This window comes from Bemisia tabaci, chromosome 4 (assembly GCF_918797505.1).
Source record: "Bemisia tabaci chromosome 4, PGI_BMITA_v3".
Lineage (NCBI taxonomy): Eukaryota > Metazoa > Arthropoda > Insecta > Hemiptera > Aleyrodidae > Bemisia > Bemisia tabaci.
Window position 1 is genome coordinate 486,508 of NC_092796.1, and position 24,605 is coordinate 511,112.

The following is a 24,605-nucleotide window of genomic DNA, read 5'->3' on the forward strand; positions in this document are numbered from 1 at the left end:
CGCAATGCCACTGGCGAGAAGTTCTTTTAGACGCCAAAGCTCACAAGAGGTTGTAGTGTGATTGAACAAATGAGTTTCGGGATAAAGGAGAGCTTTGATATATAGTGTTCCTACAGAAATATGTTGGTGATTATTTTCCCGGGAAATCAAATCATAAACCAATCGAGGAAATGAAAGGAAGAAGTAGGAGTGGTGAGGAGAGACAATAACTTTGATATTGCTAACTTGCTTGATAGATGTGTTTCTATCCGCAATGTCTTATTAGCACCAGATAAATCCAGCGACGATGTAATGGATCGTATTCGATGTAGGTCAATCACGTGAAATATTTTGCGCCAATCCAACAGAATACAGTTAAAGGAACGAAGAAATATCAAACAAAATTGCAAGCACCAAGGATGATGAGGCTTTCGTTGAAAAATTGAAATATTACAGGAAATTTGCAATGTTAAAATATTTGTATTTGTTTTGGTACTTTCTCCATCGTGGATTTTCTGTACACTCGGTGTTTCCAAACAGTGATTTTTATGAAAAATGTACTTGATAACAAAAACAAACAAGAACGTCACACACCGGCTAGCTTCATTTCTTATCGTTCTGAAAAAAGTTTTGCGGTTTTCAGAGAGTGCAGACCGACCGAATTTCGTTGCACCGATGGCTCTTGTATTTCTGGCGCATTCAAGTGCGATAACACTCCAGACTGCTCCGATGGCCTGGATGAGGTGGAATGTTGTAAGTTAAGCATACTTTTCTCCTCTACCTGCGGGCTGATAATTTCAACCTCATGACTCTTCCAACTCACCCACTTATTGAGTGACCTTGATCAATAGAGCCCTATCTCGCAATGTTATTTATTCATCAAGCTCATTCCGCAAGGCTACTGGTCGAGTTCTGATAATTGACGCACAGGAAACCTACCTGTAGCCTCACGCAGTAAAATAAATTGTCATGACGGGGAAATATATCTCTGCCATAAAGAAAGTGCATGATCAAATGAAACGATTACATCTCTGACGGATTTGAATGGTATTAGGGAAGTGTTAGTGGTAAGTAAAGTTTTGAGGTAAAAATTGTACTTTCTTTGTAATTGACATGCTTCAAAGAGGGAAAAACGCAATTAGTCCACTGATGGAGAATTCTGATTGTACATTTAAATTCTTAAAAACAAGCTCGTTCTTTATAAACTTTAGAGCTGTGAAATTATGTTTTTAAAAACCAAATAAATAAAATACAATTAATGGTATTTTAAATTCAGGTCCTAAAACCCACTTATACGTACCACCATAGAGTGAAAGAAAGAAAATAATTTTTAATGCGTTTAAAATTATCAAATTTAAACATTTCCGTTCCCGGAAAGAAAGCCGGAGAGCTTTCAAAGTAAACTGCCACTGGTTTTCTTGGTTGTGTGATATAATGATAATATTTCAGAAAATTTCAACATTTATTCATATCATTGTGTTTACTTTTCCAACAATTTTACGATCATAATCCCTATGAAAAAATATATTTTTATCAGGAGAAATTTTCAACATTATAATCACTCATATGACGTTCTTTTAATCTCTGTAGCGTTTTTCAATCGAAAGAAGCAAAAGGGGGTATCGAAAAACTATATTCAAACCTGGCTGCAAGCTTTCTGCATATACGATCAATTGAAGGCAGAATGAGGAAACCGTCAATTTCGGTGTTTTTTCTGGGTCGGATGCCAGGAAAATAAACGTGTAATGCATTTTCGTTGTCGTAACCCTGTGATGCGTTGTTTCTTGTTAGATGCTGAACAAATAAAATGCTCGAGGAATGAATTCAAGTGCAGGGGCTACCCGCGTTGCGTCCAGCATGTCTTCAGATGCGACGGTGATGACGATTGTGGCGACTGGTCTGACGAGGAAAATTGCCCACCGTCGCCGCATGCACTTTGCCTCGATTCAGAATTTCGGTAATTGAATGTTCGAGTAAAAATTGAAATTCAAGTAATTTCGTTAAATGATACGTAATTAATTTATTCAAATTTAACCGATTATCTGATTTATGTTGGGGAAAAAAAAAGAAAAAAGAAAGGATCATATCTCTTCCTCACAGTACGTTTATATTATATCGATCACTTCATCAATAATTTAGACTGTACAAATACAGTACAAAAGTACTGGATATGATATCGATATCTGTGCTGCGCTTCATAATCATTTTGTTTTCATCAACCAATCGCGGTGAACGCACGGGTCGAAAGACGAGATGTTGGAGTTTTTTAGCCAACGTGCGTAAAAATTCAGCTTAAAGCTGAAATCTCATTAGAGAGGGAAAAAGCTCACACGCAAGCACAATTTTCCCTCAAAGAGATATGCTGTTCGATATGCTGTATGGACGTAACTAGTGTTGCTCCAAACAGCATATCTCTTTGAGGGAAAATTGTGCTTGTGTGTAAGCTTTTTCCCTCTCTTATGAGATTTCAGCTTTAAGCTGAATTTTTACGCACGTTGGCTAAAAAATTCCAACATCTCGTCTTTCGACCCGTGCGTGCGTTCACCGCAATTGGTTGATGTTTATCGCCTTGCGAGGCATTATGCGGAGCTGTTTGGATAATCGCTCACTAGATGGCGCAAGTTTACTTGTCGCCGCGTCCGCTTGCCCAAGTCTCGGGCTGGTTTTCAGAACCTCTCGAGCTTGGTAGCAGAAAATTCAGGAGCTGCATTGCACTGGGGATTGACCCAACAAGGCCGAAACGTGTCTGTACTTGCCCTCCTGAATGGACGTAACTTGTGTTGCTCCAAACAGCATATCTCTTTGAGGGAAAATTGTGCTTGTGTGTGAGCTGTTTCCCTCTCTAATGAGTTTTCAGCTTTAAGCTGAATTTTTACGCACGTTGACTAAGAATCTCCAACATCTCGTATTTTGATTTCACCCGGTTTATACTTTTTGAGAGAAAAAATCCTACAGAAGGTCAATATTGAGGCTGAAGTTTCGAAAATATAAAACAAGGTGTTTAATTATAACGTGTGAAACTCTTTGAAACAGGCACTGAAAATCTTGTGCATGAATCACATTGAAATTTCGTTAAAAACACTTCTTAAAATTTCATAAAACCTGACCTTTATTTACTTTTCAGCGATTTCTATCTTTAAACGAAATGCGATTCAAAGATTTTGAACAAATATATCCAAGTACTCGGTTTCCGAATTCTGAGTTTCGCTGATATTTTCGCTTTTCTAGATAATGTAATCTTGTTCACAGAAAGTAGCTCTAAGAATAACAAATGATCTTTTTCAATTAATTACTATTACATGCATTTATCTCAAGCACATGCTCATGGGGAATTTTGCAGATGTCACAGTGGGAAGTGCATACTTCAAAAGTTTGTCTGTGATGGTGAACAGGATTGTGAATTAGGAGAAGACGAAGGTGCATGCTTGAAAGAAATCCAGAAACCATGCGCATCAGATGAGTACACTTGCCCCGGTGGTCATTGCATCAAGGTATGTTCCCTTATTGTCTCCTCTTTCAATTTCATTTTCCTTTATTTCAGGGACGATCCGTTTCATGTCTGTTGAGGGCAAAAAGTTGAATCACTCATTTTTCCGAATGATTATAGGGAAAAATTAGACTTTTCTTCCTTATATTTTTTTGCCTCTCTCATTGAAGTTCTAAATATTATGTAATAAGTTTTATGAGGTCATTTGAATACGTTCTTCTCCATTTATTTCGTATGGAAAATATCCTCCTCCACGGAACGTTTGGATCATCGAGCTCATTACAAAGCAGCCTTTCAACTCTGATCCTAAAATTCAATTCATCCCTCAGCCATATACGATCTTACTTGGATCTTAAATTGTAGATAGGGGGTCTCTATATTGATTTGGCTTTCCTGATCTCACAAAATCCACTTAATTTCTTTTTCCAGTCATCGTGGGTTTGTGACGGTGTCAAAGACTGCAGCTTGGGGGAGGACGAGGAGAACTGTAAAATGACGTGTTCGGATGAAACTCAGTTCGCCTGCAACCCGGTCAACTCGACGACACCCACAGTCCCCGGGACGAGACTCAAGCTTTTGCCAACTCACGCCCTTCGTGCTCACAGAACGTGCATTCCAAAAAATCGCGTATGCAACGGGAAAAAAGACTGCCCTCGTGGAGAGGGTAACGAACATAATCATTAATTTCCCAAAAACTCCGCAATTCCATTTAATCTCAGAAGAATGGAATTCATTAAATTCTTCTAACGTTTTTTGAGAGTAAAATACTTGACTATTATAAATTCTTGAGCAGGAGGCTATCAAGTTCAGATCTGAGGAGTAAGAGCTATCGGTTAATTTTTATTTCATGGACAAAAATTATTCTGTGATTCTTTTATTCATTGCGTCTATTCGAAAAATATACAATATTTAGTAATAACTCCCTCATTAAGCGTATTTAAATCTCAGATCCCTCCATAGTCTTGTTATACATTAAGCCTAACCAGAAAAGTTGAGAAAAGGCAAAATTGTCTGGCATTTATGATTATCTTTCTGATGTTCCTGTGAAATATTTGCCTTGATTTTTACAGAAGAGAGGGTACCTCACGGTGATTTTCCCGTGGATTTATGTGGGTGAATTGAATAGCATTGAAATAAAATGATCAAAATGTGTAAGGAATCACCATTTTCATGAAAAACTACACTGGGTTTCAATCAAGAAATCGTCACTCACCGGCCAAAGTATCACAAGTATCATGAGACGTTTCAAAATTTCCGCCGCCATTTTATTTTTTACGGAGAAATTGTTCAACGAAGCCGTCCAAAAATGTTACCGAATTTTTTTTGTGCCGTCGATAAAATTCAGTGAAATGTTCAACAATGTTGTGTGTGATTGAATCAACCAATTCTCTGTGAAAAAACATAAAATGGCGGTGGACATTTTTAAACGTCGTATGGTGTTTGTGATCCTTTGGCCGGAAGGTGACGAAATGGAGTCCTATTTTTCGGAAAGACTAAGCCATTTTGCCTGAATGCAATCCATATCACGATACGTTTTTCACGACCGATGGAAATGAGTTAACTTTTCCCACAGCGAATCTAGCAAAAATTTTAATTTTCAGATGAAAGGAGTTGCCCAGTCCGTCGTTCAACGTGCCCCGGGAATACTACAAAATGTCATCACTTCTGCACCGATGAGCCAGACGGCTCTGACGGGTGCGGCTGTCTCCATGGCTTCATTTTGAGCAACGACGGTTTTAGGTAATTATCACACCCTCGTTAACCTGGATTGAGTTAGTTTAAGAGCTAATATACTTTAATTAATTTGCATTCAATTCATAGTGGATTAATGTCTCATATCCTTAAGGTGATTTGTCACGAGTTCCAACGTGGTCGAGCTGGCGTGCAATATATCGCATCGATTAAGTAAATATCTTGACAAATTTTACATTTTCAGCAGGAAAAACGGACGATTACCTTTGCGTATGAGCCTAAAGAATTATTCGAAACAAAAGAAAATGACAAAATTCAGAGAAATGAAAGCAGTATCTGTTTTGGAAGAAAACCGCGCATTCAATGCAGTTATCGGTTTTTGTATCGTGCGCGAGGTTTTCTTCCAAAACGGACTCTGCTTTCATTTCTTTGAGTTTTGCCCATTTTTCCATTTCGGTCGATAATGATTATTCAGAATCATGCACAGGGACTGTTGTCAATTTTTAGGCTAATTATGAAACAAGAAGGAAAGTCCAACACGATTAACTCCACACGTAAATAACACGTCCACTTTAATAAGTTCAACACGAGGCGTTGAATAAGCGCGGCATGATCATGAATAATCCTAATTTAACCGACGATTTATGGGAGGAAAAGGAAGTCTAATCGACGAGTGACAACTTGAACTTATTAAAAGAGGGAAGCTATGAAGTATATGTATGGTGCCAAAAGGAAAACAAAAACATTTCCATGTGCATATGAGCTGCGAAGCTAAAAATATAAAAATTCGTCATATAAAATAAAAAGATAGCCCAAATAATAAATGTCAAGTAAAATTTATTGACATTAATTTAAAGTTTCTCTTGTCTTCAACATTACTATCGGGAAAACACAAGATATAGACAAAAAAATGTTAAAAATCGATTCAAACTTATCGATATTCTTTGTAGTTCAAAGCAACTTCTGTCATCACAGTTTGCGTTTGGTTGATTTATGGTCAGTGAACGTTAATCTTTACTTTTCTTACCTTAACTTTTCTTAACTTTTGCAATTCTAGAGGGGGAAAAGATGAGAGAAATCGATTGGAATCCTTATGTTCTTTAAATAATCTTTGTTACGCTTTCACAGCTGTGTGGATATCGACGAATGCTCGCCAGATCACGAGCCTGTTTGCAGCCAGCTCTGTGTAAATATACCTGGATCTTTCACGTGTAGTTGCAAAAATGGATACGTCCTGCGACCAGACGGCCGCACCTGCAAATCCATGGGAGTTTCACCTGCCCTCATTTTCGCCAACAGGGTCGATGTAAGACAGGTACGATACAGCAGATCACGCATCATTACAATCTCAACTGTATAAGCTCATCCAGCCTCCTTTTTAGAAATAAAATACTGAGGAACCGAATGACTCAAAATCGAGCTGTCAGAGCTTCCACATGCAGGATAATTTGACAAGACGATGGACCTGAGCTTCTCCTTCAATTTGTCGAGTATGCAATTCCACGACATTCACGTTTGATAAGTGGTATGCTGCGCCGAAAAATCCTCTGTGTTTGCGGTGGCCAGCTTTGACAGGTGGGTGAGTTCAAATAAGCGTCTAATTTGGTGTCCCGAGCTGTTTTAATCGTCATAATCTGAGAAACATGGGCAGATCAAATTTTTTTCTCATTTTCCACACTATTGTTGACTATTACATGCTATTTCCCACTTTATTTGGACTGAAATAAAAATTTAGGAGAACTTTGAATGTGCAAATTGCCTACATTTGTCCCAAATTTGCGTGTCCCCCGTGCCTGGTTCTTGACTTTAAATCGATGTTGCAGCATAACTAGAGTGATTATTTAAGAAAACTTTATCGGAGATGATAGGTAATGCTTTTGAATTTGAGAAAAAAAATATGTCAATTTATTTTTTGCTCCATCAATAACTTTTTCACGCGCTAGAATCATTGTCCCGAGCAACAGTCAGCAACAGTCAGGAGAGACATGGCAACGATGTAATAAGCTCTAAATGATTGCCGTAACGTTGAGGTTTTTCCAAAAACGACTTTTTTTGTTTTGATTGAATAGTTCACACGTCGTAGATGGCAAAAATTCTGAAATTCGCAAATTTTTGTGCAAGATTAACGCCATTAATGATGCCAAACAGAATGCTATACACGATAACTAACAGGGCGTCAAGCATACACACACACACTAATATCAGCTCGTAAAATACTTTCGAAGTGTGCGTTAGGGAAAATTTTCTCTTATTCCGATCCTCTAGGACGTGCTACTAAATATTCCGTGAAAAAAAACACCAAAATTGTCTTTACTGTTAGAGATAAGCTTAAAAAACAGCTTATTCCATCCTGTCCCGTTCCATCTTGTCCCGTTCCATCCTGTCCCATATGTTTCCATCCTGTCCCATGTCCCAGTTTAGTGGGACAGAGTGGAAAACTGTTACAACTGAGACTTGCTTGTTTAAGCCCTGTAGGCGCTCTTTTCTACCGATTTAAGTGAAACTTGGTAACCGGGGTATTTTTCAATGGGGAACTCGAATTTTTAGTCGAATTTTGAAAATTCGAAAATCCAAGATGGCGGACATGACCTAAAATGCTATCGCAGCGCCTAATCAACTGAGACTTGTTTGTTTAAGCCCTGTAGGCGCTCTTTTCGACCGATTTAAGTGAAACTTGGTACACGGAGGTATTTTTCAATGGGGAACTCGAATTTTTAGTCGAATTTTCAAAATTCGAAAATCCAAGATGGCGGACATGGCCTAAAATGCTATCTCAGCGCCTAATCATCGATTTACGCAAAACTTGGTACCCGGGGGTATTTTTGAATGGGAAACTCGAATTTTTAGTCGAATTTTCAAAATTCGAAAATCCAAGATGGCGGACGTGGCCTAAAATGCTATCTCAGCACCTAATCAGTCGATTAAAGTGAAACTTGGTACCCGGGGGTACTTTTCAATGGGGAACTTAAATTTTTAGTCAAATTTTTAAAATTCGAAAATCCAAGATGGCGGACATGGCCTAAAATGCTATCTCAGAGCCTAATCAATCGATTTACGCGAAACTTGGTACCCATGCGCCGCGGGTATTTTTGAGTGGGGAACTCGAATTTTAGTCAAATTTCCGAGATTCGAAAATCTAAGATGGTGGCCGTGGCTTAAAACACTATCTCGGTGACTAATTAATTGATTTTAATGAAACTGGACCGGAAAACCATGGTATAAGGAAAAGAAAGGAAATTTTAATAGGGGTGCAATAGGGTTTCTTATGTATCTTAGGCTACGAAATCGAAAAATTCCTGTGTTTTTTCCATCGTGCACAGATTCTCCCGGAAAATTGACTCTTCTGGAAAAGCTAGATTTTTAAGGAAAATTCCGATTTCTCCGGAAAAATTCCGAACTTTCCCAGGATAAATCGCATCGATACAGGTAAATGGAGGTGTTCTTCAGAATCAGCGCCAAAAATCTACTCTGAAACCATTGGCAAATCTTCGGAAAATCAAAAATAATAAAAAAAAAAAAAAAAAAAAAAAGTTGACCGGTGTAATTGTTATATTAATGTAAGTCCTCAAACTTTTCCTGGCTTTATCACCACTTCAGCGGGTACACGCCCACTCGAAGTTTTAAAATTCGGTGTTTTTGATCTATTTTGTATTGCAATATTCCAAGAAATAAAAGCTTCTTCTTGTGTGAAACGAAAACAGTGCGCATTTTGATAAACAGACGGAACTGTCTAAACGACGAGCAGAATAAGCTCCAGATATCTTTCATGACGGATGAATTTTTTCTTAATTTTTTTGGTTCTGCAAGATATGAAAGGGTTACATGTTTTCAATTATGCTTTAATTTAGTGCTCGACGATGCTTTTATGACAATTGTGTTCAATTTTTAATTAAAAGTATTATATGTCACCTCTGAGATGAAAATTTAGGAAATCAGGCAAAATTACGGCAAATTTTGGGAAGTGATACACTTGACGGTGGAAATTCGGGTTTAAGCCCAACTATTAAGCTCGACGAGCTATATTTCCTAAGTCTACACCTAATGATAGTCAAAATAAAGTTTGGTTTGCCCAAAAATTCAGAAAAAAATTTTGGGAGGAAATAGAACCTGGAATTTGACCCTTATTTGAATTCACCCAGGTATCGGCGTTGCTGTATTACACGGTGCATACTTTCCTAACATGCATTTGATCTCCTTTTTTTTCTTTTAATTTTTACAGAAAACGCAATTTCATTTTGCCTTGAAATTTCGTTGGTATTCAGTTCATATTACAGATTAAAGTCTGAGAGGAGTCCAGGCAATTTTATCGATTACTTTTGGGCTCACAGAAATACAATTTGAAAGAGAATTGTAAGGACCTTGAGATGACATTAAACCGATTCTGTTGAAAGATGTTCATTGTTCAATCGCCCCAGCCGGTTTGCTTTGCAATGATTCTTGGCGGTATTCATAAGCCTCATTTTATCCTCTTATTTCTCAGGTTACGATAGACAATATGCGGTACACAGCTGTTCTAAAAGGATTAAATAATGCTATTGCCTTAGACTATCACTTCTCAAAGAATTACGTTTATTGGTCTGATCTGTCTTTCGATGTCATCAGTAGAGCATTTTTAAATGGGACAAAAATCACAGGTAGGTTGTTACCTTCCCTATATTTTATTACTTTCTACTAAATGGTGACTGGCGGTTGAATGACCTTCTTCGTACTCAAATGAATATTAGCTTTAAAATTTAAAAATCTTCAATAAAAAATATTTACATTTTTTACATGTCTTATGGACGAGAAACATGTATTACAGACATTTGAAATGGATTTATAGTTTAATCAATATTTACGTTTAAAATATCGAAATTTAAAAGCTCTGTATTACCGACAAGTAAAAGTGTATACATACTCAAAATTGGCCCAACTGTCCAGTGTATACGCATGTGACTGACTGCTTTACTTAACTGACGGCTTTTAAGATACGGCCAATAGCCTCTGGTAACTTGAATCCGATTTTTTTTTCAGATGTCGTGCGATGGGGTTTGCAAAACCCAGCCGGTTTAGCGATTGACTGGGTGCATAATCTCCTCTTTTGGTCGGACTACTCAACCCGGCGTATTGAGGTTACTGATTTGGACGGGAAAAAGCGTTACTCCGTAGTTTCAAAGGACTTGGATAAACCGAGAGCAATCGTCGTTCACCCAGACAAAGCGATTGTTTTTTGGTCGGATTTAGGTAAGTTCCTTTGGGAGTTCAAAACGCGTCGATTCATATATGGTGTTAAAGGATTTCGTTCAGCAGTTAAAAAGCTTTGCCCGCTGAACTGAACATTTTGGCCCGAAAAATGCGATATTAAGTTGGTTTTTTTGTATTTATACACTCTGACGAGGCCAGTATTTTACGGGTACATCTGACGCCTTCAATATTACGTGATACATCTGATCATACTTTTATGACTCCGTATTGTTTCTTTACTGCCGTCCACGCTTCTGTCGAGCGCTTTGATAAGCTCACATTTTTCACCTTTTTCCGTAAGTATGATGAGTTTCAATAGTGAGGCTATCATTAATATAAACTTCGAAGGATTCAGACTCTCCGTCAATTCCACCTTTTTCTATTTCACTTTAGAGGCTGCCAGATTTCGGGATAAATTTGAATATTTTACATGAGTTTGAACTGGGTAGAGTGTTGAAAAAACAACTTATCTGGCAACAGTAGAGTCCGAGAGGGACGAGAGGGTGCCTGCCTGGCGGAAACCCCATGATTTATCCGGAAATGTCATTAAAGTAGATTGGTTCCGTTTGAAGCATCAAATGTATACTAGGGGAAAGCTATTTTAAAATAATAATTGTAAAAGGACACAGATTCTACAAAAAAGGAAGAAATGAAAGGGAAGGGAGATGAAATGAGGATATAATTACTCATCCAATCAGAGAGAATAAAACAAAAACATCACAGAGATTTATATGCAATAAAACTAAAAAAAAACACAAGTGGGCTCATAGCGATTCGGAACTCGAACTATTATCGTTGAGCAGTTTTTAGACCCCTACGCCATCGATGATCTTCTTAGGAAGTAAACCTCCTTCCGCGAGCAGGAAGGAGATCTCCTTCCGCGATTTGACTTGCTGAAGTAGCAAAAGTTTGCTACTTCAGCAAGTCAAATCGCGGAAGGGGATTCGCGGTTGTCACTTTCCTCCACCCGATGGGAGTGACGCACCAGTCAAGTGCGGTTTTGAAGAAATGGTCGATCCCCATCACTGCCTCATCTCCACATATTTATTAAGGTGCAAGTGATGGCACGCTCCAGTAACAAGGTTCTGTGTCAAAATCATTTTTGTCTTGAGATTGTCCAAAATGTAAACATCATAGTGATCAAATGTCCAACTAACCAGAAAAATGGCTCGCGAAGCGAGCTGAATGTCACCCGCGCAGCGAGTGACGGGGGGTCCAGGGGGCACAGCCCCTTGGCTAGCCGTGACGAACGCGCAAAGCGCGTCCAGAACGACCAGTAAAGTCACAATCTTGGTTGTTATAGACATAATTGTGAAAAATGAACCATTGTTATTGCGTAGAATGCCTACGATGTCCTTTTACGGCTCTGAATATTAAGTACTCAAAAAATGATTCTACGTGATATCTTGCTTCTCACTATGATTACTTTAAGATTCTAGCTCTGTTTTGATACTGGGCATAATTAGGGCCATTAATATAGCTAGCTTTGGATTTTTCCAGGGCCTCACCCAAGAATCGAGCGTATCGAAATGAACGGCGAGAATCGGAGGGTCGTTGTGAACAGCTCTCTTCAATGGCCAAACGGATTGGCCATCGATTATCCTGCTAGCCGCCTCTACTGGGTTGATGCTAAAACGCACCTCATCGAAAGCAGTAATTTGGACGGAACCAACAGACAGCAGGTAGTTTTTTGCTCTTTATGTTTTTTTCCTCATTATTATATTATTTTCTTACATGCAGCAGGAACGAATATGGAAATATTCATGGCGGGAATTTTTATTATATGCAGGGACGATTTTAGGGAGAGGTTCTGGTTTGCTATTTTATTCAAATTAAAGACAATTGGATACTTTTAAACATTTTGAATGGAGCTGAGTACTTATTTTACTTTAGTCATCGATATGCATAATAGTTTAATTTGAACTTTCTGCTAATTACGATAAAATATTTGAATAGGTTGAGTTGGCGTCTCTGTAATTTTTAAATGTATCACATGTGCGCTGCCGTGCTAAGTAAAAGCACGGTATGAGCCTTCGCTCCATAAGTATGTGTATTTGTTGTTTCCATGCTCCAATTACTAATTACAAACTAAGAAGTTATACTTGTTCTTTTCTGAAAATGTTTCTTCAGATGGAAAAATTAGGTGTTTCCAGTGAAAACTAGTGAAAGTCAAGTGTTAGTTCAGAATTCGATCAGGCTCTATCCATTGAGTTCTTAAAGATTAAATTAAATAACAAAGAAAATAAAGTACCTGCGTAAATGAGCTAGATGAATTAAAAATAGCAAACAGTACAGTATTAAGTAAAAAAATTAATTAATTAGGTAAAATAAAAATAAATTTAAAAAATCTACCTAATAAATAACAAAATTATATGAAATTTAGGCCTTAGCAAAAAATTGCAAGTAAATCGGTATGGATCTCATAATATATTGTACATCTTGGCGGAAAAATCTAAGTTGATTGCAGAAATTCTAGTTTTTCGACAAAATCAAAGTTATATGCCGATTTTTCGTCGCGATGATCATCGCTCGGTTTTAGCTTAATGCTTAGGGTTCTCGGCTAGTATTAGGTAGGTTGTAGGTTCGAACCCCGACAAAGGTGAAAAAATAATGTCGCCAAAATACACTGGATTAGCCTCCGAGAGATTAATCTTTTTCATTTTTCACGGTTTTCGGTGAGTTTAATTGTGCATAATCGTTTTATTTGGGGGAAAAGGGCTCTTTTCCAACACCTTCTGTTACAAGCCCCAGTTTTTGTGTGCCGCCAGATTGGAGCTGGAACAATCTCGATTCATTCTGTAAACCAGGCATTCAATAAAGCCTACCAGGCGTTTATTCTTACATAACAATACGAGTAAGGAGTGAAACTTTAATACTTGGCAAGATTTACCAACCCGCGTAGTCGGAGAAGGCAACCCGCCCGCCCGTGACACCGTTAGCCATACTTACCAACCCGCTTTGTTCGGATCAAACAGGAGTGTAGCTATGACGAAAACGAAATAGGCGGGTTGGTAAACATAGCCCTTTTCCTGGTTGCGGCCACCTTCAGACGTTGCCAACATTTTTTTAATTAATCACGACTTTCGGGAAATTTTACAAATCTTTTCCGTCCAGTTTCATGGAGAATTTTGTTTCTAATTTTATCTTATGTGTCCGAAAATTTCAAGGAAAAATATTCGAACCTTTCCTCAAAAATTCATTTTTTAAGTGGAAATGTGGCAACTCTCGGATAATGTGATAAAGATGCCTTAACACGGCAGTACGTAAGACCGTCGGAACCGTCCTTATTTGCACCATATTCTAAAATGTGTCCATTTTTTTTTCTTTTTTCTCTTGGTCAGGTTGTCACTAAAGGTCTTCCGCATCCATTTTCACTAACTGTTTTTGATGATGCTTTATACTGGACTGACTGGCACACCAAAAGTATCTCTACTGCCAACAAATTGACAGGAAATGGCTTCAGAATCGTTCACTCTGGTCTACATTTTCCGATGGGGATAAAAAGGTAAATATTTAATTGTTAAATTTTAATTACATGAGCTGTTATTAAAAATGTAATTAAAGTATATTCATGGAAACTGTAAAATGAGTAGATGATTGGGTTGTTATATTCATGAATCAAGTTATTTCGCCTAATAAGTCGAACTCTAAAGCCAAAAGTGATGAAAATTGAGATCTCATTATGAGATTTTAATCATACCCAAAAATTCAATTACGGCATCGTTCAATTTTTCAGCAGTCAGATGAGTTATTTCATCTTCTTCCATCATCTTCTTATTCTTTTGTGACGTAGATTTAAGATTAAGGGTGACCAGTGTTAAGGTCATTTATTTTTGTAACTCATTTTAGTCAATTTTTACGACTTGTTTGGATGAGTAATGCACTCTGTCGGACTAAAAATATGGCAATGTCAGCTTTCCATATTCTGAAATGATATACTGCGCTCCTTATCTAAAAAATGTTCCATCTCATGCAAATGATAGGCTTTCGAATGATTATCCTGCATCCTACATTTCTGTAGAAAAAAAATCTCTATAGAAATTAATTCTGAGCCACTCATAGCAATGATACCTTTTTGACGAAAATATCATTAAGCTAATGCATTTTTCTCAAGGAAAAAAAAACTTAAACTGATACATGAAATCTGCTTCTCCTTTTCAGTTACCATCCTGAAAGTCAACCTGCGTATCAGAATCACTGTGGTGATAACAATGGTGGGTGTTCATACCTGTGTTTACCCAAGGCAAGCAGTAATTCATATTCTTGTGTCTGTCCGCTTGGATCTGATCTTGGTAGAGACAAGTAAGTTTTTTACAGAACACTAATACTTGCAAAACCCTCTTTTTAGCTCAAAATAGTTTAAAAACCACAAAAAAATACGACCAATTATACTTTCACTTGAAATATAAAATTACTGTCACTGCTCCTCTCCAGATATTTATATCTCAAACTGTGCAATGAATAATTGTCATAAAAGATGGATTTTTTTTAGCTATTTGCATGATTTGTCTTCAATGTCAACATAGTTGGGAGCTAAAAACTAAAAATTGAGCGATTGTAAATTATACCAAGAGGAATGTTTTGCAAATACGTTAGAGCAAAAAAGTCCAAAAATGTCCAACCAAATCTGAGTTTAAGCTTTGAAATTTACAGTTCAAAGAACGTTGAGTGGAGAAAAATAAATGTAAACTTTTAATCCGCCATGTTTTAAGCTTCCAGATTTTGAATTAAAATGGCACTTCTCACCATGAATGGGTAGAAACGTGCCAACAATATCTACGAAATCAAATTTTTGACTCAACTCTTTGCGCTTCTAAAAAATTGACCTCCGCGAACAAGGGTCTCCAGTGACTGTCTCGAGCAGAGGGATCAACAAGTTATCCATTCTGCTGATTCCCGAAGTGCTTTCCTTCCTGGCATACTTTTTCATGGGTTAAAATAGAAACTATTTGTGCGGGCGGGGAGCAGAAGACACACCTCACCAAGGGGGGTTTAAAAGGTTCCACCAGCTCCAAAAAGGTGGGGTGGGAGGGACCTCTTAAGCTTCAAAAAGGAGGCCTGGGAGACCGGCATCCCCCAGCTCCCCCTAGTTTCTCTCATAATACGTCTTTCCTCATTAGTAGTTTCCCGAGACGTTTCTGCTAAATTATTTCAACGTTGAACTCTTTTCCTCAGGCGACAGTGTGAACCGCCATCGAAAAACATTTTGCTGGTCGTGCGGAAGAAAGATCTGCGGTTGATGTTAATGAGAAATGAAACCTACCTGACAGAGGACACGGTCATGCCCCTGGACGGGATAAGATCGGCTGAGGCACTAGCGTGGGACAGTGCTGCTGACGCGATATTTTGGTCCGATGTTGAAACGGGATCAATCAACACGGCCTCGCTCAACGGTTCAAATCAGAGAAGTGTTTTCCATTATAATGTGGGTAAGTCTTGTGTAATGTAAACTTATTTTCAACGTGATTTGGGCACGGTTTCTTTTTTCTCAATCGGCTCAAGTGTTTTAATGGTAATTAATGACAATTGCTAATTTTTACTCAGTTTTGTAGGAATGTTATGTAGCTTTGACTAAAGTTTTTCTCTTAAGAGATAATGAAAATGAAGAGAAGCGCAACTTCAGAAAGTCTTGTCAATTTCTTTCTGCAACCTAAAACTTGTTTACTGACGAGCTAGTATCATGATACTTACGTGAAAAAGGTTAAATTCGTTTGGTTTTTCGGTTAGAGATCCCTGGGCTTGTTCCTTCAATGACACTTTACTGGCGCTCTGGTCCAATATTTTCTTGAAGAACCTGGCTTAAACCTTGAAAAGCTTCAAATAATCATCAATATGAACTTTGTAAGCGTTTGCAGCCTTCGTCTTAGTTTCAACTGATTATTCCTTTTCCAAAGGTTGATGATAATGACTTTGGAATGCGACTTCAGAAAACAGAAAGATTGTTACCAGAAAAGTAAAAATACATTACTTTAATAATTGTTAAGTTTTGTAGTATTTTCATAAGTTTTTTACGACCAAAAGAGAACTGAAAATCTTCATATATATATTAGTTTTCAACCGATAAGGGGATAGACTTAGCTGAAATTCATTTTTTGATAAAACGTGAAAGATAAGTAAGGAAAAACAAATGTAAAGTTTTATGAATCTGTTCAAAATTTATAATGGACCACTAGACAAGGTACGAATTTCAGCATTCTGATACAGGTTTCTTAACCGAAATTTCACGTAGAACACGATGCGCACAACAAAAACTACCGAAATCAACTCCTTACGAAGAAATTAAATGATTCTTGATGCGTGAATTCAAACCACCCGCTCATGAAAACTCAATGCTATACGTGATTCACATCGCGCGCTAAACGTCATCATGACAGTCTCTGCGATATAAAAATCTGGCAACCTCAATCTTGACGCTTTGGCTCAGTTATAGCAAATTGCTTATAGTTTGAACAACACATGGTGGGAAATGAACGTTTGCTCGATTGAGAGGCTCGCTGAAACCGTTGTGGTGCGCGATTTGACTTACGTAGAGCTTTGAGTTTCTTGTGAGCGGGCCTTTCAAATTCCTCATAACCAATGTGAAATAAAAACGTTAATATCTTCCTTAGGAGTTGATTTCAGTAATTTTCGTTGCGCAAATCGTGTTTCGCGTGAAATTCTGGTTCGGAAACATGTATTAGAATGCTTAAATTCGTACCTTGTCTAGTGGTCCATTACACAAAAATTATTAAAGTTTCAGGCAAAATAAATGCGGGAAACTTCCAATGGAAAACGGACACTTTTACTTTCTTTTATTTCCGTTTTTAAATAGATTTGGTCACCGGCCTGGATTTTGATTGGATCACCAAAAAACTTTATTGGGTGAATTCGGATAGACGTTTAATTGAAGCAGCGGCCATTAATGGATCTAGGTCTATTCTAATATGGGAACATTTGGATCAGCCAAAAGATATCGTTATTGCTCCAATGCGTAAGTAATATTTTTTGAAATGTTTAATGCGGAACGAAATGAATCTTTCTTTTCGAAAGTCTCCTGATTGCATAGTTAGCTTTAATATGTACGGTGAAAGTATAAACGTTACGAGCTTATATGTATATTGTATTCAAAAGTAACTACCAAAATTTCAAAGCTCTTTAATCGTTACGAGATTTTACCTTATTTTTGAGGTTTACCTGTTGGTGCATCTAAAAATTTAAGGTAATTCCCTGGTCTCCGATGTATTTAGCCTGAGTGCTGATTGTCATATTTTATCTGCTAGCTAACTCTAATTAAATATTTTCTATGAATGGTACGATAAAAAAAAAGAAATTTGAATATTAATCGTAAAAAATATATAATTTGCAGCAGCATCAGATTATGAAAGTAATTTTAGTAAGAATACGTAAATGTCGAAAGTTGAGAATCATTTTTTTTTATGAAAACAATTTTGTTCCAGAGGGCATGATGTTTTACACCGATATTGGGAAGAAAGCAAAAATTGAGTCGGCATACATGGACGGCTCTAATAGGAAAATCCTGGTGACAGAAAATCTCATCTCCCCCAACGGATTGGCAATTGACTTCGAAGAGAATACCCTCTATTGGGTTGATTCGGGCACCCACACCTTGGAGAGAATAACCTTCTCCGGTGATGAGCGGAAGGTGGTCACTGGTAAGACTCTTGGTAATTTAATCATATCAAATGTGTATTATCAAATTACTTTTTTTACAGCCTACTGCAACGCGTAGCAATTGCGTCTGCGCATGAAATTGGAGGTTGAAATGCTCCATCTTAATAAGCTCAAAGTTAACTTTTCCAGCACCTATACCTCTTGAGATGAAACTGAAAATAACCCACACACTTACAGCCAAAGGATGGACACCAGCCGGATACCCTGAACTTAGTTGAAAATTTGCCTTGCTAAATTGTGAAATAGAAAAAAATTGAAAATTCATCTAGAAAAAGATGTGTAGAAAAAAATTGTTCTTAGATCATACGATCATCACCTTCACCAGTTTTCTCTAAAAAATGTGCTTGTCTTCCAGGAGATGGGCTTCCGTATCCAACTAGGCTTGTTGTGTACGGAAAAAAAGTATTCTGGACTGACCGGAATACATCTGGGATCCATGCTGTGGATAAGACAAATGGTCGAAATCACAAAATATTACGGTAAGATGTGCTTAAAATACATTTTTCGTACACGTACGTCAATACCCCCTTCACTCCCACAGTCTCTATCTGCGCATGGAGAGTTTGATTGAAAATAAAGGTGGACTCTCCTCGTATCGTGCATGGCCGATTTCCTCAATTTCGCTTTCAATTTTGAGAACTGTTTTGAGCCTAATTGTTTGTTGTGAACAAAACCAGTTCTACTATCGTATTTTGCGCAAAATTTAACGGAATGTGGTAAATTCTTTAAATCGAATTTTAACTGCATTCCGAAAGAAATATGTCACAGACGATTAATCAGTACCTCTCAAAACTGCAGGTAATCTGCAGAGACATTTTAAATTCGATAATTTTTTCATTTTTCTAGATCTGGTTTGTCAAATCTGATGGACATTAAAGTTTTCCATCGTGAAAGGAGAGAGGTGTTCTCAAAATGCTCCGATAACAACGGTGGCTGTTCACACACGTGCCTTCTAGCCGGAAGTTTGCAGAATCACTCCTGTGCCTGTCCCATTGGACTTAGACTTTCTGTACGTATCATAGCATATTTTTAAGCATGATTTCTCATATGTTCCAATGAGCGTATGCGAAAATGGCTACGTTAAAGAAAATACTTTATAAAAGAAAAAGAAAAATATCGGCACCATTATATGTTGAGGATCAAGTTTTGCGAACATTTTGGGAGGAAAATGCCCAAAAGCGTTGAAAAAAACTGGCATCATAGAAAACCTGAAGTTTTACTCTGCTTTGTTCGGGATTGAGAATCGTTGGATGAAAATCCAACTTCACACCCTGTATAATGGGAAAAACATTTTGAACTTGGTTAGCCGACTGCTCTGTGCTAAATATCGATTAAAACGACTAATCCAACGGTGTTCAATATCGGTCGAACCGTTCAATTTTCAGCCCTGAATTTTCAGTTTCTGTAACTAAACGCTCACTTCATGTTAGCGAACATACTTTTATTATTTGGCTTTTTATAAAAGTTTAGACCTTCAAATCGAAAATTTTAAAAAAGTTTGTAAAACCACACTCAAAAAAAAAACTCCGGCGACAGGACCCGGTTGTTCTCGATGTTGGTGACTCCGATGTTATCGGGTCGTGAAAACGTAATTTCTGGGCACAGCAGCCGGAGTCCGCCAGGGGTGCTACGGGCTCCGAGGTCGGTCGATCGGTTACTGCCCAGCCGGAAGCTCCGGCTTCCACGGTCGGAATTTTCGACCCGCCCGGCCGGAGTCCGATAGTCCGTTACTCAGTGTTCGGGAAAATGGCGTCACCATCGGATTAAAATTGAGACGGCCCGGTGCAAATTCGCAGAAAATTATAATGTTTTACTTCAATTTTATTCAGTGCGTGAATTTAAAGTTGCCGCCAGCCTTCGACATATTCGGGAGCGATCGAAGCCACCACTCAGCGTTGTTTATTGAGGTTAGTCTCTAAATAGCTTTGTCATTGCTGGTCACCGCTCATTACGTGTGTTCGTTTTTCGTTTAATTTTGGAGGTTTTCAATCTATTTTCTTGATTCTGTGTGGTGCACGATTGATTCTAAAGTTCTGTGTGATAACGCTTGTCAAATACTTCCAGAAATGCGACGGGAATGAAGTTAAAATTGTCAGTTTTGGTACCAGTACACTGAGCTCATACCCTCTCCTGTAAGTTCGTTTGCAATTCACTTATTTTCCCCCTACTAAGGGAGAGAACTTAAATCAAAGAAAAGGAATCAATTACCTGCCACGCATCTTCCCACAGAGTAAATTATCGCCACACTAAAATACTGATAATGTAGGCACGAGAATGTCCATTTATTCCGAACTATATTCTGTCACTTACCTAATTGCTTTGTTCTGCCTGTGTAAGAGGATACAGTTTTTATTCCATTTCGATCTAATCTCTAACTCATAAATGTTTTCAACTGTGAGTAGTATTGCAGTCTCTGACATCTCCCCTCTCTGTTACAAAAACAGCTGTTTGATAGCGGAAACTGTACCCGTAAAATGTAGAACCTATCCTGCGCAAATTATCTAATAGTGAGAGCAAGCTCGAACGTTGTTACCGTGAATAATCTCTCTGATTCCATATCCCAATTCTAGGGAGCTCAGTGTTACTGTAATAGTGGTAAAATCCTGTGTGAATCGCGCTTCAGTTTGCTGAAGGGAAGATCTATAATTTTAACAAGTGTGACAATTTTCGGTGGTATATTTCTTCGCTAATATTTTGTGGAAATTGTATCCGGTAGTTATTGCGGAGAGTTATATCTTGAAGTTTTGTCAACTTTTACTACTGAATTTACACCTTGAAATAGTCTCAACCTCATTTTCAAGATTCTGAAGCTCTTCTAGTCGTAAGAAGTAAAAATCTGTAAGTAAGTACCTAGACCTACGCCAGTGGTTTTCCTTTGTTAATCATTTAGGTGATTTCCTACTTTGCATTCGTATTTTTTATCGAGGGATTTCTTGTTTTTGACAAATTCTGAATTCTCATTGAGTGAAAGTAATTACATTTATTGAGAACGGGCTGCCAAGTGATAAAAATGATTTTTCAGTTTGCATTTTCGCTGCAATGAGTTTTAGAAATTTATCACCTTCGGCAGTCTATTCTACAACTAAAATAGGTAGCAAGAATTTTTGATCCATCTAAATTTGTTCCTTCATGTCTCAGTGGTTGGACTATTTCCATAACGTTGTACCCAGTTAATTGAATATTGATGGCTGAGAGGAATAATTTTCCAATTTTTTGTTTGTTTTATCCATGAAACATTGACAAGTATTTCACAGACTTAGTAAGCAATAGGCAACTGTTTCAAATCTATGAACTTTACTCATCTTTGCCCTAAAAATAAATTCCAAGGTATATTTTGCAAAGTTAAGAATCAGCTGAATACTTCCAAGCCAAGTTCATTCTGGTATCTAAAAATCAGAGTGCTTTATTTTTTTCTAGGAAGGCTTGCAACATTAAAGTTAGGTTTTTGAAAATCTCTCTCGATTTTTTTTACAAGATGAATAAGCTAACATTCATGTGCTGCTTTGCTTACTCAATAAGAGAATTACTTATCTCTTTTCTCAAACTTGCTGAACTATCAGCCAAGAAGTTCAAATCTCTCTTGATATCTCAAACATGATCAACAAGCTAACGTTCATATGCTCCTTTTCTTTCTTTCTTTTTTTTTAAAATAGGTATATACTTCTTTGTTAATAGTTCATAACAATTTAATTTCAGGAATGTGATGGATACATCACTGACTGAGAAAGATTCAGATCAGATTCAGATTTCATTTATTTTCTTTATTAATAAATGAAATCTGAATCTGATCTGAATCTTTCTCAGTCAGTGATGCATCCATTACATTCCTGAAATTAAATTGTCATGAAATATTAACAAAGAAGTATGTACCTAGATAAAAAAATTAGCGTCTGCCCAGAGCATTCCGTGTTTTGATAGCCCGGAATTCGCGGCTATGGAAGCCATCGGTGAATGACCCTCACAGCCGCGAATTCCGGGCTGCGCGTCCGGAGTGGTCCGGGCGTTCGGCGTCCGGAGTGGTCCGGGCGTTCGGCGCCCGGAGTGCTCCGGCCCCCGGACGCGGAACGGACGGTAGTCGTATATAGCCCGTACAGTCCGTGCTCCGGGTCCATTACTTTCGGCTCGCACGGCCGGAGGTTTTTTTGAGTGCAAATAGTTCAATCGAAATTGAACATAGAACTTTTGCTCGTATGTTTGATCCTATTTTTCAGTGTAATGGGTGTGTAATACATCGCCGGGAACTTTTTCTTTCCGTTAAATGGTAGGGTGTTTTCCGTAAAAATAAATTTAGATTTAAAAAGATCAATCAAAATCATATGATTTTAAGTAAAATATGACGAAATTAATATATTTTAATTTAATTACTATTTTCAGTATCTAAAAGAAGCTCCCTTGAGAAAGTTATTTTTTGTGCTTCAGAAGCCCATTAAGGCACATATGGTTTAATTAGAGTACCAGTAAAAACGACAGAGAGATTTCCTGTTCTTACATTGAAATTTGTCTTTGAACAGGATAATTTTTTCAATTGCTTTCCATATTTTTTCCAGAGTGATAAAATTAACTGCATAGTGAAATCCAACAAATACTTGGTGATGGCTCACCGCTCCCATATCCGGAAAGTTTCATTTGACGTTCCTTATACGGTGGATTCGGTGCTGCCTCTTCCACCGTTACAGAGTGCTGTCAGTGTTGATGTGGATGCTACATCCGGTAAGCTCAAAAATTAATGCTGTCTTGTTGTTTTCCAGAGGCTACAAGAGGGCGGGTACAACCATTGGCAAGACTTGCAAGAGTCAACTTGAAAGAGACTCATCGATTGCCTCGGCTTAAACCGCTGGCCAATGAGAGGGCCAAGAAAGGCATCGATAAACCTCTTTGAAGCCTCCACTTTGATCGTCTCATACGGGCTATGGAGTTAAGATGAAAAAGCACACACGATTTTTATATTTTCCGAGTAACCGCAAAAACTCCTTCCTTGTCTTCGGTGAATAAATTTTTACCATAAAATTTTGATCCAAACGCTTTAGAGATATAATTTTAGACACTCTTTTAGAAATATTAGTAAATAAGGGAAAGCGGCATATTTCACAGTCGTCATGCAGCAAGTCGAGTGTACATTTTGTCTAGTATAATTTTAGTTTCAATTTAATCTGAAAGCAGATTTGTGCAGACGGCGCAGAGATACAACTATTTGTGCTTGATGGATGTCCGTGTTGCATCCGAAGAATTGAAGGAGCAATGGCGCGAGGCATGAACTCCCATAATGCAAGTGAGGTGTCGCTCAAAGTCGGGAGAAAATTTTAAGAAACCAGGCCCGATTATGTCTCTCCCATCTTCGGCTGTGTTGACACTCGTTTTTTTCTTCTTTTTCTCAATTTGATGTCTCATTATTTTTTCTCGTGGGGTATTTGTAGACCCGTATCTAAAGCTGGTAATAGAACCCATAAGGCACGTGTTTTTAGCAAGCCTCGGTCCAATTTGACTCGGCTTGTGCACCTTGAGATTAAATCATGAGGTCAACTCGCGTTACGCGTCAGTGTGTTATTCACCGGTTGCGAGGTATAAGTCATTGACTATCGATATTCTCCCATTGAAAGCTATAGTGAAGAATCAATTATCAAGGTGTTTTCGCGAACACCCTGATGATCAATTCTTTTTCACAGGTTTTGGTGGCAAATTCATCGCTTAGTGGCAAAACACGGAGTCAGCTGCGTTCTTAGTGATAATCACAGTCATCCCTCTTAATGGTGCGGCGAGCTTTGCGATATATCCAGTGATCTGCCATTTAAACCCATGGAAAAGGATCGATAAATAGGGTGCTCGCAACGAACAACTTAATAATCGATTTTTTACCATAGCTTCAAATCTCAACCTATCGAATCGATCATTAAGGCCTCGCCACTGATTTCTCTTCAAAACATACTCCTCAATACTCAACTTCCTCATCGATTCCCAGAATTAATCAATTATATTGTGTTAGGTGAGCTCTATTGGGGTGACATCAACGAAGCTCTGATTATGAAAGCAAGTGACGACTCTTCAAGCATTGCACCTGTGATTCACGATGGAATTGGAAACCCTCAAAGCATTGTTATTGATTCAGCCGGTAAAAAGGTATTGATCTTCCCACGTCATTCTGTACTTTATTAAAATATTTAATTTTAACTGGAATCAATAAATTCAACTTCTTTACCCGCGAATGGACCCAAATTAATGCATGTCTTGGCCATCGAAAATAAACGTAAACCCAATTGTATGTATTACATGACTTTAGCTTCCAAAGGTCTTTTTGTTCTCTAATTTCACGGTTATCTTAAAAAAATCAGTAGAAATGAGCCAGCCAGAAAAAAATATTTTTTGGGAGGAGCGAGGTAAAGTTGGAATGACCATGCAGCGTCGAAACACAACATGGGCCTTTTAAGCCCCATTCTTCGATGCCGCGATTATCTAACGCGAGTTCAAATAATCGTACCAAACACAGTGCAGCCAGTGTTAAACTCATCTTAGCGCCTCCAAAACTGCAAGAATACTTCGGGGATTGCGCCAGACAGTG

The 24,605-nt window shown here is 38.0% G+C and overlaps 1 protein-coding gene across 1 annotated transcript in view; it reads left to right on the forward strand.

The window, feature by feature from the left end:
* The window catches only part of Lrp4 (LDL receptor related protein 4), a 63,405-nt gene that overhangs the window by 24,377 nt on the left and 14,423 nt on the right, over positions 1–24,605 (forward strand). Inside the window, exons 7-24 of the mRNA XM_072299110.1 lie at positions 623–732; positions 1,771–1,936; positions 3,320–3,470; positions 3,896–4,130; positions 5,068–5,206; positions 6,287–6,473; positions 9,639–9,792; positions 10,172–10,381; positions 11,882–12,063; positions 13,723–13,886; positions 14,543–14,683; positions 15,557–15,810; positions 17,193–17,351; positions 17,818–18,033; positions 18,408–18,531; positions 18,899–19,061; positions 22,600–22,762; positions 24,033–24,166. Coding sequence (XP_072155211.1) covers positions 623–732; positions 1,771–1,936; positions 3,320–3,470; positions 3,896–4,130; positions 5,068–5,206; positions 6,287–6,473; positions 9,639–9,792; positions 10,172–10,381; positions 11,882–12,063; positions 13,723–13,886; positions 14,543–14,683; positions 15,557–15,810; positions 17,193–17,351; positions 17,818–18,033; positions 18,408–18,531; positions 18,899–19,061; positions 22,600–22,762; positions 24,033–24,166 — 3,052 coding nt within the window. The remainder of the gene's footprint in view (positions 1–622; positions 733–1,770; positions 1,937–3,319; positions 3,471–3,895; positions 4,131–5,067; positions 5,207–6,286; positions 6,474–9,638; positions 9,793–10,171; positions 10,382–11,881; positions 12,064–13,722; positions 13,887–14,542; positions 14,684–15,556; positions 15,811–17,192; positions 17,352–17,817; positions 18,034–18,407; positions 18,532–18,898; positions 19,062–22,599; positions 22,763–24,032; positions 24,167–24,605) is intronic.